Consider the following 14,517-nt stretch of genomic DNA (forward strand, 5'->3'; position numbering starts at 1 on the left):
TCACTGTTCTTCTGTGTAGTTCTGATCCAGGGTTTTAATTCCAGCCGGGATCACGATTCTGATTATTTTGATATCGACCATAACCTGTCTAATGCCGTGTGCTAGACCTCTTCACCATTTCTAAAGTGTCTTCTCGAACACTACCAGATCAATTTATTCTATAGTGTCTGCTCAAACACTACCAGACCCATTCTCCTATTATTTAGTATCTACTCAAACACTACCATACCCATTCTCCTATTACATAGTATCTACTCAAACACTACCAGACCCATTCTCCTATTATTTAGTATCTACTCAAACACTACCATACCCATTCTCCTATTATATAGTATCTACTCAAACACTACCAGACCCATTCTCCTATTATATAGTATCTACTCAAACACTACCAGACCCATTCTCCTATTCTATAGTATCTACTCAAACACTACCAGACCCATTCTCCTATTATATAGTATCTACTCAAACACTACCAGACCAATTCTCCTATTATATAGTATCTACTCAAACACTACCAGACCCATTCTCCTATTATATAGTATCTACTCAAACACTACCAGACCAATTCTCCTATTATATAGTATCTACTCAAACACTACCAGACCCATTCTCCTATTATAAAGTATCTACTCAAATTCTACCAGACCCTTTCACCTGTAACAAGACTAGAGATTCTACAGATAGCTTTCATAGACTGTGCATCCTAATAAATGGTAAATATACATCAAACTGTGCATTAAGGTTGATACAGATTAAAACACTACACATACCAGTAAATATTATAGTTCTGCTTACCAAACGGGTATGCGCATGCTCCAATGACTTTGTGTAAACCCCAAACACTCATCATAATTAAATTGGACACTTGGTTATCCACTAATTAATAATTAAATTGGACACAGGGTTATCCACTAAGGTTAGAACTATTGGGAATTAAAAGTGAATTTTACATGTAAGGTGTATTCCTAATGCTATAGCGTGCCTTTAACTTCACTTAAATTCACTCTGAATTCCTGACAATTCTACTTAATTTTGTAAATAACACTGTAACAGTATAAATAGAAAGGAAATGACAGGTTTTGTTATTTGGCCATGGTTAGAAAGTTTAGCTGCCAAAAATAGCACTATTTGACCAGGCAAGTACCCTACAAGTATCTTACAAGTACCCTACAAGTATTTTACACGCTCCCTATGCTCACTTAACAACTTGCACAACCTTGCTGCCAAATCCTTTCAAAGAATTCTAATAAGCAAATAAATCTAAACGAAACCTTAAGGGGACATATCATGAAATCCACTATCCTATAATCTGTCTGTCAATGTCGCATGCTCTAAATCTTCTGAATGTAAAGTTTAAAACCATAGAATTTAAATACTTAATTTCATAAACCTGATGCTTTATTGTTCGATACATGATAGAAATAATTACTACAAGCCAATGATCTAGTGTGGCTGAAAACAACAGCTATATTGCTGGAAAAAGCAATGAGTTTTTGTGTATGAATTAAAGGGAACCTATAGTCCTAAAATTAAAAATCACTCTTATGGGATAGTAGGTTCCCTTCTGTCCACCCCTCTCTGCTATTAAAAAAAAGTAAAGTTAAATAAAGGTTACGTACCTCATGTCCAGCGCTGGGCTTCCTCCGCCTTTGAAGACGTCATCATGTCTGCTGATGCCTTCCACGATCTCCTCAAATCCATTGCTTCGCTATGGAAATAGACATGCGCAGTCAAACACCACTCTCCTCTAATCAGTTGTTGATATTTGTTGCCTTTGATTGCAGGACAGAGTTTCAGTGGGTTCTGGAGGAGGAAGCGCCTCTAGTGGCTGTCTGGAAAAACCTTCAAAACACAGTTGCAATATTTTACATTGCGGGGATAAAAGGACAGGACCACTGTACCTAGACCACTTCCTTTAATAATTAATTAAGGCTAGTCTGGGACTGATGGTGTTTGACTAGATGCTCTAGTACGCAGTAAATGTCTTCTTTGGCAACAAATTTACAAAGAGTATTGAGATGAAGTGAATGTCTGTGGATGCATAGAAAATCACCTTATCTTGTGCCAGTTGAGATGCAGCTAAATGGGTTTGTTATGTTTACCCAGATGGGGTTGAATAGACGTTGGAACGTAATGGGCAGCATTTGGTCTGGAGCAGTCAGTCCGTGGCATTGAAGACAGATGCAATACATAGGACAAATGGCACAGTGAACGTGAAACTGTTACATATGGCATTATATCAGACAATTATCAGGGCTCCCACCACTTAATTAAAACCACGATTTGAGGCATTGCTATCCTGATTCTTTGTAGATCAAGTCAGTCAGCATCCATGCATTGTTTGGGAACCCAGAAAGATGCTGATGTTGTCACAGTTATGACTATGGAGAGCTACAAGTAATTTGGCCTGAGCATCCGAAGAGATTTATCAAAGTGTCATGGTCAAAAAGTTCTTAAAGTGAGCCAATTGCCATAGAAACCAATGGAACCGGCGGGTGCGTTCTATGGTGGCTGCTCTGCTTTCAATGCTTAGCAGATTTGATCACCACACTTTGATAAATCTCCCGGACGTGAGGGGTTAGTCTGTGTCCTATAGATGTTACATTATTGCTCATAATGCCATGTGCTGGCTCTATGTGTTCTTTCTGTGGAGGGTCCGGGTGCCCTTAATAAATATAACACACGTAATATTTACTATATTGCCTCAAATAAACAAATGAGGAAAGCATTGCACCCAGAAAGGAATATAATATATTATTATTAACTTAGACAGGTACGTATGGCTTGTGACAATTTTCAAATATATTTAAGGGTCTAGGAGTTATTACTAGCAAACTTAACGCTAGACATTTTATCAACCTCGGAAGGATGGAAGACTGAGAAGAGTTGGTTACTGCAGCAAAGGCACTTAGCACCCCGTGTAAACATCAGTACCCCCAGCCGCCTCTGTAATAGTGCCGTAACAATCAGCGGTATTTAACTATGTGACTGCCATCCTTGTGTCTATACCGCTAGTTAATCCATATGGCGAGAAATACTTATAACTCTCCTTACTGCTGCGTTAGGTAGAGCAGATGGAGCAAAGCTCAGTGACGTGGGCCCCACACCCCAGAAAGTTGGCAAACTATCTCTTCACCTCCACACCCTCACCCTGTTATTTAAGGACACATTTTAATGAGTGAGTTTCTCTTTAACGAGTTCAGTGCCGGTGGTTTTCAGTGACTTCAGGTTTCTAACAGAAAATTCTGTGTTAAAATAAAGCTTTGTGTTTTTTTCACTGTGTCCAGTTTTAGAGCTATTGTGTGCACACAGGCACTGTGTTCTGTATTTGTGGTTAGAGTTTGGTTTTATTTCATTGCTGATGGCAGCCGGTAGAAGTTACTGTGATGATTCATGTGTTTATCACACGAAAAGCAATGAAAAAAGAGGAAATGATAAAACGCAGCGAGTGTGGGATCAGCAGAGATATATCTCCAATCTGAGCTGTAAGATTCACGTGGGATATTCACTCTGAAATGTAGAGCACTGAATGGTAAAATTTAGTGTAAAATTAGCTGATCTGGAAAAATTCACCCACTCTCATCTACTGTCACAATGCACCCACTGAGGTAAGGTGGAACATCCTAGCTGCTTTTGGTGTATGGGTGTATCACAGAGCTCCACAGGAATAAAACTCACAGCAAAGTGTGGCGTGTATGGGTGTATCACAGAGCTCCACGGGAATAAAACTCACAGCAAAGTGTGGCGTGTATTGGTGTGTCACAGAGCTCCACGGGAATTAAACTCACAGTAATGTCAGTGTGTATGAATGTATCACAGAGCTCCATGGGAATAAAACTCACAGCAAAGTGTGGCGTGTATGGGTGTATCACAGAGCTCCACGGGAATAAAACTCACAGCAAAGTGTGGCGTGTATTGATGTATCACAGAGCTCCACGGGAATTAAACTCACAGTAATGTCAGTGTGTATGAATGTATCACAGAGCTCCATGGGAATAAAACTCACAGCAAAGTGTGGCGTGTATGGGTGTATCACAGAGCTCCACAAGAATAAAACTCACAGCAAAGTGTGGCGTGTATGGGTGTATCACAGAGCTCCACAGGAACAAAACTCACAGCAAAGTGTGGTGTGTATTGGTGTATCACAGAGCTCCACACCAATAAAACTCACAGCAAAGTGTGGCGTGTATGGGTGTATCACAGAGCTCCACGGGAATAAAACTCACAGCAAAGTATGGCGTATATGGTTGTATCACAGAGCTCCACAGGAATAAAACTCACAGCACAGTGTGGGGTGTATGGGTGTATCACAGAGCTCCACGGGAATAAAACTCCCAGCAATGTGTGGTGTGTATGAGAGTATCACAGAGCTCCACGGGAATAAAACTGACAGCAATGTGTGGTGTGTATGAGAGTATCACAGAGCTCCACGGGAATAAAACTCACAGCAATGTGTGGTGTGTATGAGAGTATCACAGAGCTCCACGGGAATAAAACTCACAGCAATGTGTGGTGTGTATGAGAGTATCACAGAGCTCCACACCAATAAAACTCACAGCAATGTGTGGTGTGTATGAGAGTATCACAGAGCTCCACAGGAATAAAACTCACAGCAAAGTGTAGTGTATATGGATGTATCACAGAGCTCCACACCAATAAAACTCACAGCAAAGTGTGGTGTGTATGAGTGTATCACAGAGCTTCACAGGAAAAGGTAAAGACTCCAGAGTAATACATTTAAGTTAAAGCTCTGTGTGCTGATATCATAATTTGTTATAGCAAACTAAGACTGTACATGACCTCTTCCTCCTTCCACATGGGTCACATGACTCGTCATCACGTGACCAGCTGTTCTTAAAAGGACCGAACAGGCAGAGCTCAGAGGGAAGTGGGCTCCTGACTGCAAGAGGAGGAGAGGAGGGGTATTGTTACTATTATAATAATAATAATAATAATAATAATAATAATAATAATAATAATTAATAATAATAAATATACTGACTGCAAGAGGAGGGGGTATTGTTACTATTATAATAATAAATATACTGACTGCAAGAGGGGGGGGGGGGTATTGTTACTATTATAATAATAAATATACTGACTGCAAGAGGAGGGGGTATTGTTACTATTATAATATACTGACTGCAAGAGGAGGGGGTATTGTTACTATTATAATAATAAATATACTGACTGCAAGAGGAGGGGGTATTGTTACTATTATAATAATAAATATACTGACTGCAAGAGGAGGGGGTATTGTTACTATTATAATAATATACTGTCTGCAAGAGGAGGGGGTATTGTTACTAATATAATAATAAATATACTGACTGCAAGAGGAGGGGGTATTGTTACTATTATAATATACTGACTGCAAGAGGAGGGGTTATTGTTACTATTATAATAATAAATATACTGACTGCAAGAGGAGGGGGTATTGTTACTATTATAATATACTGACTGCAAGAGGAGGGGTTATTGTTACTATTATAATAATATACTGTCTGCAAGAGGAGGGGTATTGTTACTAATATAATAATAATAATAATAATAATAATAATAATAATAATAATAATTAATAATAAATATACTGACTGCAAGAGGAGGGGGTATTGTTACTATTATAATAATATACTGTCTGCAAGAGGAGGGGTATTGTTACTAATATAATAATAATAATAATAATAATAATAATAATAATAATAATAATAATAATAATAATAATAATTAATAATAAATATACTGACTGCAAGAGGAGGGGGTATTGTTACTATTATAATAATAAATATACTGACTGCAAGAGGGGGGGGGGGGTATTGTTACTATTATAATAATAAATATACTGACTGCAAGAGGAGGGGGTATTGTTACTATTATAATATACTGACTGCAAGAGGAGGGGTTATTGTTACTATTATAATAATAAATATACTGACTGCAAGAGGAGGGGGTATTGTTACTATTATAATAATAAATATACTGACTGCAAGAGGAGGGGGTATTGTTACTATTATAATAATATACTGTCTGCAAGAGGAGGGGGTATTGTTACTATTATAATAATAAATATACTGACTGCAAGAGGGGGGGGGGGGTATTGTTACTATTATAATAATAAATATACTGACTGCAAGAGGAGGGGTTATTGTTACTATTATAATATACTGACTGCAAGAGGAGGGGTTATTGTTACTATTATAATAATAAATATACTGACTGCAAGAGGAGGGGGTATTGTTACTATTATAATAATAAATATACTGACTGCAAGAGGAGGGGGTATTGTTACTATTATAATATACTGACTGCAAGAGGAGGGGTTATTGTTACTATTATAATAATAAATATACTGACTGCAAGAGGAGGGGGTATTGTTACTATTATAATAATATACTGTCTGCAAGAGGAGGGGTATTGTTACTAATATAATACACTGACTGCAAGAGGGGGGGGGGGGTATTGTTACTATTATAATATACTGACTGCAAGAGGGGGGGGGGTATTGTTACTATTATAATAATAAATATACTGTCTGCAAGAGGAGGGGGTATTGTTACTAATATAATATATAATACACTGACTGCAAGAGGGGGGGTATTGTTACTAATATAATATATAATACACTGACTGCAAGAGGAGGGGTATTGTTACTATTATAATATACTGACTGCAAGAGGGGGGGTATTGTTACTATTTTAATATACTGACTGCAAGATGGGGGGTATTGTTACTATTATAATATACTGACTGCAAGAGGGGGTTATTGTTACTATTATAATAATAAATATACTGTCTGCAAGAGGAGGGGTATTGTTACTAATATAATACACTGACTGCAAGAGGGGGGTTATTGTTACTATTATAATATATAATACACTGACTGCAAGAGGGGGGTTATTGTTACTATTATAATATATAATATACTGACTACAAGAGGGGGGGGTATTGTTACTATTTTAATATACTGACTGCAAGATGGGGGGTATTGTTACTATTATAATATATACTATACTGACTACAAGGGGGGGGGTATTGTTACTATTATAATAATAATAAATATACTGACTGCAAGAGGAGGGGTATTGTTACTATTATAATATATAATATACTGACTGCAAGAGGAGGGGTATTGTTACTATTATAATATATAATATACGGACTGCAAGAGGAGGGGTATTGTTACTATTATAATATATAATATACGGACTGCAAGAGGAGGGGTATTGTTACTATTATAATATACTGACTGCAAGAGGGGGGTTATTGTTACTATTATAATAATAAATATACTGACTGCAAGAGGGGGGTTATTGTTACTATTATAATAATAAATATACTGACTGCAAGAGGAGGGGGTATTGTTACTAATATAATACACTGACTGCAAGAGGGGGGGGGTATTGTTACTATTATAATATATAATATACTGACTACAAGAGGGGGGTATTGTTACTATTATAATAATAAATATACTGTCTGCAAGAGGAGGGGGTATTGTTACTAATATAATATATAATACACTGACTGCAAGAGGGGGGGTATTGTTACTATTTTAATATACTGACTGCAAGAGGAGGGGTATTGTTACTATTTTAATATACTGACTGCAAGAGGAGGGGTATTGTTACTATTTTAATATACTGACTGCAAGAGGGGGGTATTGTTACTATTATAATAATATACTGTCTGCAAGAGGAGGAGAGGAGGGGTATTGTTACTATTATAATATATAATACACTGACTGCAAGAGGGGGGGTATTGTTACTATTTTAATATACTGACTGCAAGAGGGGGGTATTGTTACTATTTTAATATACTGACTGCAAGAGGAGGGGTATTGTTACTATTTTAATATACTGACTGCAAGAGGGGGGTATTGTTACTATTATAATAATATACTGTCTGCAAGAGGAGGAGAGGAGGGGTATTGTTACTATTATAATATATAATACACTGACTGCAAGAGGGGGGGTATTGTTACTATTATAATATATAATATACTGACTGCAAGAGGGGGGTATTGTTACTATTATAATATATAATACACTGACTGCAAGAGGGGGGGTATTGTTACTATTATAATATATAATACACTGACTGCAAGAGGGGGGGTATTGTTACTATTATAATATATAATACACTGACTGCAAGAGGGAGGGGTATTGTTACTATTATAATATATAATACACTGACTGCAAGAGGGGGGGTATTGTTACTATTATAATATATAATACACTGACTGCACGAGGGAGCGGTATTGTTACTATTATAATATACTGACTGCAAGAGGGGGGTATTGTTACTATTATAATAATATACTGTCTGCAAGAGGAGGAGAGGAGGGGTATTGTTACTATTATAATATATAATACACTGACTGCAAGAGGGGGGGTATTGTTACTATTATAATATATAATATACTGACTGCAAGAGGGGGGTATTGTTACTATTATAATATATAATACACTGACTGCAAGAGGGGGGGTATTGTTACTATTATAATATATAATACACTGACTGCAAGAGGGGGGGTATTGTTACTATTATAATATATAATACACTGACTGCAAGAGGGAGGGGTATTGTTACTATTATAATATATAATACACTGACTGCAAGAGGGGGGGTATTGTTACTATTATAATATATAATACACTGACTGCAAGAGGGAGGGGTATTGTTACTATTATAATATATAATACACTGACTGCAAGAGGGAGGGGTATTGTTACTATTATAATATATAATACACTGACTGCAAGAGGAGGGGGTATTGTTACTATTATAATATATAATATACTGACTGCAAGAGGAGGGGTATTGTTACTATTATAATATATAATATACTGACTGCAAGAGGAGGGGATATTGTTACTATTATAATATACTGACTGCAAGAGGAGGGGGTATTGTTACTATTATAATATATAATATACTGACTGCAAGAGGAGGGGGTATTGTTACGATTATAATATACTGACTGCAAGAGGAGGGGTATTGTTACTATTATAATATACTGACTGCAAGAGGAGGGGTATTGTTACTATTATAATATACTGACTGCAAGAGGGGGGCTATTGTTACTATTATAATATATAATACACTGACTGCAAGAGGGAGGGGTATTGTTACTATTATAATATATAATATACTGACTGCAAGGGGGGGTATTGTTACTATTATAATATACTGACTGCAAGAGCAGGAGAGGAGGGGTATTGTTACTATTATATAAATATATAGTACACTGACTGCAAGAGGGGGGTATTGTTACTATTATAATATATAATATACAGAATGCAAGGGGGGTATTGTTACTAAATAATATACTGATTGCAAGAGGAGGGGGTATTGTTACTATTATAATATATAATATACTGACTGCAAGAGAAGGGGTATTGTTACTATTATAATATACTGACTGGAAGAGGGAGGGGTATTATATATATATATATATATATATATATATATAATATTCTGACTGTATGTGGTAAGAGGAAGGATATTGTTATTGGCTTAAATATAATATACTGATGTTTTATATTAGTTGCCCAACCAAACTACATGCTTTATATTACATTGCTAAGGTTTTTTTTGTTCGTGTTTAATCTTATTTAAACCGACATTAAGTCATGTTGATAGAACCCTTTTCTGTAGGTGCCGCTCTATAATCTGCAGAATCTGAATCTAATTTGATGCCAATGAGAACTGGACCATTGTCATTACATGGGTGTAGCATCGATAGTTTGAGAAACGCCTAACTTCTCAATCCCTGCGTTATTCAGTTCCATAAATGAATTAATACAAAGTAACTCTCCAGAGCCACGCAGGGAAACTAAAGGCATTACTCAATAACGTGGAAACTGCAGAGAATGTTAGAACTGGGAAACAAATCTCTATTCTGCTCTTTTCCAAGCTGTACTATTCTACTGTCCTTCCTTAAAGTGGTTATTGGACGTAATTGAACCTTTTTGAATGAGGAGATCGAGATAACCTGTAAAACCTGCCATTTATATAAGGGGCCTTTATGTTGTATACACACACACCTGTCAGACAACTGAACGAGAGAGAGTTCCCCTTTTAAAAGCTTTTAGGACTATATAAGAGAACAATGGAAAGTTTAAAACGGTTGCTGAGAAAATAGGAAATTACTTTTTAAAAAGAAATCGTAAAGAAGGAACAGAAACGGTTAAAGAAAATGACCTTCCTTATATTACCAATGGTGGTTCCAAGGCCGTAATCGTGGGGAAATTCGGTCAGGGTGTTAAATGGGACCCTGAATATGGACAGACCTGAGCTGATTCATGATTTGGACATTAATCCTTGCGGTTTGTTTTAGAAACAGAGATTTCACTTCTTAATTGAATAAATTGGTAAATAATTGGGGAAGGAGTAGAACCCCTAAAATCTGTCAGATTGTAGTCAATTCTTCATATTACACCTACTAACACAAACAGACAGTTTTAATACTATTAAACACTATGAATGACAGTCACTTAGTTTATTCCGAATCACTGATCGGTAGCTTTGTGTTTTTTTCCAGAAGGCTACCCCAGTTGGCTGAAGATGTTGAGTGAAGACTCAGTAAGAATGAAAAGGTTGAGGAATGGAGTTTTGTGGACGTGTGTGCTCCTGGTGTTGTGTTCAGCTTGTTCTGGTACAGACAACATAGACTCTGCACAATGCAATGTGGCCCCCGACAGTCGCTTTGACTGTGCTCCAGAGAAGGGAGTGAGTAAGGAGCAATGTGAAGCTCGTGGCTGCCTCTACTCTCCTACAAACGATTTACCCGGTATTGGCCAACCCTGGTGCTTCTACCCACCCACCTACCCCTCGTACAAGATGTCCAACCTGACCCACACAGAGACTGGGTACTCTGCCATCCTTACCCGCTCTGTCGCCACCTTCATGCCTCATGACATTATGACCTTGGAACTGAATGTGATGTTTGAGACTGCGAGCCGGCTCCACTTTACTGTGAGTATCTCAGGACGGGAGCATTGGCTTATGGGTAATTTAGTACATTCATTTAATTTCTAACAGACTGTAAAATATGGTGGTATTCATTCCGGCATCTTGTGTCATTAATTCGGCACTTTTTAGGCAACCGTCAAAGATCTAATAATTCCTCCTACCAGTATAGTGTCTGCATAATCGTTTTACATTTTTTTTTTATTTGCATGTGTAGATTAAGGATCCGGCCAACAAACGCTACGAAGTTCCAATCCCAACCCCCAAGGTCAGCGGGCAGGCTGCCTCCACGGAGTACGATGTTCAGTTCAGTGCTGACCCATTCGGTATTGTCGTTAAGAGGAAGAGCAGTGGGCGGATTCTGTGAGTATAGTGTTTTGATTGGGTTATAAACGTGTTGGAATTTACAATGTATCAATATTCATCATGGCGGAACTGGGGCAGTTCTGTACCGTGCTCTTAAATTGGTGCATTTGCTGAACATATTCTGTTGGTATCTATGGCAATTAATCCAAACCTCGGATTCTGAACTAATATTGCTATAGTCTTGTTTCTGATGTCTGTCTTCAATCAAAAAGTGTATTTTAAATGGAAACTCCAGTGCCAGGAAAACAATTCATTTTCCTGGCACTGCAGGTTTCTCTCTCTCCCACCTCCCAATCCCCGGTTGCTGAAGGGGTGAAAACCCCTTCAGGTCACTTACCTGAGACCCCGCCATTGTCCCTCTGCGGTGGTTTATTCTCGCCGCCGCTCCTCCCAGTCTTTACGTCGGCCGGTGGGCGAGACTGATCCTGCCGACCGGCCGGGAGACCCAATGCGCATGCGTGGCAATGCCGCGCATGCGCATTAGAGCTCCCCATAGGAAAGCATTGAAAATGCTTTTTAATGCTTTCCTATGGGGAATTGAGCGAAGCTGGAGGTCCTCACACAGCGTGAGGACGTACAGCGATGCTCTAGCACAGTTAACCCTGCAAGGTAATTATTGCAGTTTAAAAAAAAAAAAACTGCAATAATTACACTTGCAAGGTTAAGGGTAGTGGGAGTTGGCACCCAGACAACCCAGAGTGTCCCTGTAATAAAAGCTGGGACATCCCTAAAATGGACCTCCTATCTGTATGGCAGTGAGTAGTCTTTGGAGTGCACGGGTATAAGCTGTGTTTCCCATGGTGCTCTGACTGGCTCCGTTTGGGCTGAGCATCATGGGAAATGTTCACCAACATCGGCCAAGATTCGCTATATCTTATGATGAAATGAGAGAATTCGGAGACGGCTGTAAAGGCCGGATTATTACTTTAAAGGTTATTGAATGGAGACAGATTGCTTTGTTTAAGTAATATATTGCCTAATACATTACCTTCTCTGCTGTGACTTTAATAAATGAATGTTCTGTTAAATGGTATCTGATTTTAAAAGCTGCATTACTGGAATGTAACTCCACCCGCCACACTCACTCGATCTGTATTTAAACACCTGCTAATACATGCGGCAATGTGGGGGAAACTGCACAACACAATAAGTTCATAATAAACTCCACAAACCGTGCGACACTGGTGTTGGATAACATCCACCAACCTCTCTAGCACGATGAATGTTACAAACGTGTGGGTAGCGTGCTGTGTTTATAGCTTCATATGTGACTACCAGGGGTCCACTCCTCCACCGGTAGTTTTATTTCTACTAATTCTCCTTTTTCTTCAACCCCAAATAAAGACGGCGGGGGGAGGGGTGTGGAAATGCCACAAAAGTAATCCATCTTCACCCACGGAGGGCTCATCATATATAGTTACATAGCTGAAAAAAGACTTGCGTCCATCAAGTTCAGCCTTCCTCACATATGTTGTTGCTGTTGATCCAAAAGAAGGCAAAAAACCCAGTTTGAAGCGCTTCCCTGTTCCTAGCAGGGAAAGCCTTTTATAGGTTTCCCATGCCAAGTCGGCTATTGCAAAGTGTGAGTTTTCCCACGCTTTGCAATATGACCAAGAGCGCTCTGATTGGTTGGTGTCAGGATCGGGACAGGGATCCAACACGCAGAGTACAAACAGGTACAGGGTACGTATACCGGACCTTAGAATGGCCGGACTAACGTAAGGAGTAAGCAAAGAATGGTCTAGAGACAAGCCGAGGTCGAGGGAACGAGAGAGCAGGTAAGCGAGAGACAAGCCGAGTCAAAGGGTAATAGAGGTAAGCGAGGAGAACAGACAAGCCGGGTCAAAACCAAAGAGACTGACAAATAACAAGAGCACTGAGTGACTAGACAAGCTAGAACCACGACAGGGCAATGAACCAATGTCGGAAGCCCTCTTTTATACCCTGATTCTAAACAGGTAATCACGCCCCCGACGAGTCCTCATTCGTGCTCAGGGCTTGATTGACAGGTCGGGTCGGGTTGTCGTCATGACGTCGGCTACTGAGCGCCGCGTCATAAAAGGAAGTAGATCCCTCGCGGCCGGCTTGTACACGACCGGGGGAACCACGAGGAACGAGTGATTCAACCCTTTTGCGAGGAAGAACGTCCAAGTGTCTCACCTCCACAGAGGTAGAGACAACAGGTACCCTGACAGTTGGCTAGTCTCACTTCTCTTGAGACTTGGCTGTCAGAGCGCTCTGATTGGTTGGCTAGTCTCACTTCTCTTGAGACTTGGCTGTCAGAGCGCTCTGATTGGTTGGCTAGTCTCACTTCTCTTGAGACTTGGCTGTCAGAGCGCTTTGGATGGTTTGCAAGCAAACCAAACAGAGCACTCTAGGTTGTGGAAATGTTCCCATGCTTTGCGATAGCCTTCATAGTGGTTTCATGCGATGGCCGCAATGCGGTCGCTGATAAATCACTGATTCCGATGCTGTAAATTTTGTTCGGATGTGAAAACCACTGTTTTGGTAATTTGGTAGTTTTCACCTGATTTTGTGCAATCCAGTCTGTGGCGGAACTTAACACCAATTTCATGTGTTTTCCTCATATTTCGTCTGTTTTACCCTTTTTCTGTTCGGGAGCACTTCATACGAACTATAGCCATCATCTCCTGAATGAAGACCACCCCTGTACCGCATTTGAATGTTTACCACAGCAACCACAAGGGAAGTAATTACTGAATGCTACCCCTTGGTGGCCGCCATTTCGTATAACCGTACGCACGTGGTCGACAAAAAGAATGGCGGCCATCTTGTCTCCTGAACTTGGGCAGCGGTACTTGGTCGTCGAGTGCCTGGAACTCTTTTCGGCAAGGAACTCACACAAACCCCCGGTGAAGATTAGACGCTGCCCGTTCTATTTCCCGACCACCTATACAAACAACGTTCGGGAGATATGAACTACCGCACAGGGGGAGCATTCGTATCCTGAAACAAAGATTCCCTTGCATGGTGTTTGCACTGGAACCCCAGAACAGAGACCGACCAGGACACCTAATTCCCTGGAACTGTTTTGGGCTAGCGCCTCGTGTCTGGCCAGTCAAAACTTTACCTCTATGGGATTCCTGTTTCCATGAACCGATTGGAGTGTTATTTGAATATGTTATACACTCAGATCAGGGCAATGTATTTTTTTTG

The 14,517-nt window shown here is 39.4% G+C and overlaps 1 protein-coding gene across 6 annotated transcripts in view; it reads left to right on the forward strand.

Annotated features, from left to right (window-relative positions):
* The first annotated feature begins 4,860 nt into the window (after window positions 1-4,860).
* The window catches only part of GAA (alpha glucosidase), a 111,462-nt gene continuing 101,805 nt past the window's right edge, over window positions 4,861-14,517 (forward strand). Inside the window, exons 1-3 of one of the 6 annotated variants that reach the window (XM_063456266.1) lie at window positions 4,861-4,925; window positions 10,547-10,980; window positions 11,192-11,337. In XM_063456266.1, the coding sequence (XP_063312336.1) occupies window positions 10,570-10,980; window positions 11,192-11,337 (557 nt within the window). In that variant the 5' untranslated portion in view covers window positions 4,861-4,925; window positions 10,547-10,569. Of the gene's footprint in view, window positions 4,931-8,331; window positions 8,348-8,944; window positions 8,958-9,025; window positions 9,038-9,673; window positions 9,734-10,546; window positions 10,981-11,191; window positions 11,338-14,517 lie in introns of those variants that run through there. The other 5 variants (XM_063456267.1, XM_063456269.1, XM_063456271.1 and 2 more) reach the window with 5 other exon arrangements.

The sequence above is a fragment of the Pelobates fuscus genome, chromosome 5 (genome assembly GCF_036172605.1).
Source record: "Pelobates fuscus isolate aPelFus1 chromosome 5, aPelFus1.pri, whole genome shotgun sequence".
Taxonomy (NCBI): domain Eukaryota; kingdom Metazoa; phylum Chordata; class Amphibia; order Anura; family Pelobatidae; genus Pelobates; species Pelobates fuscus.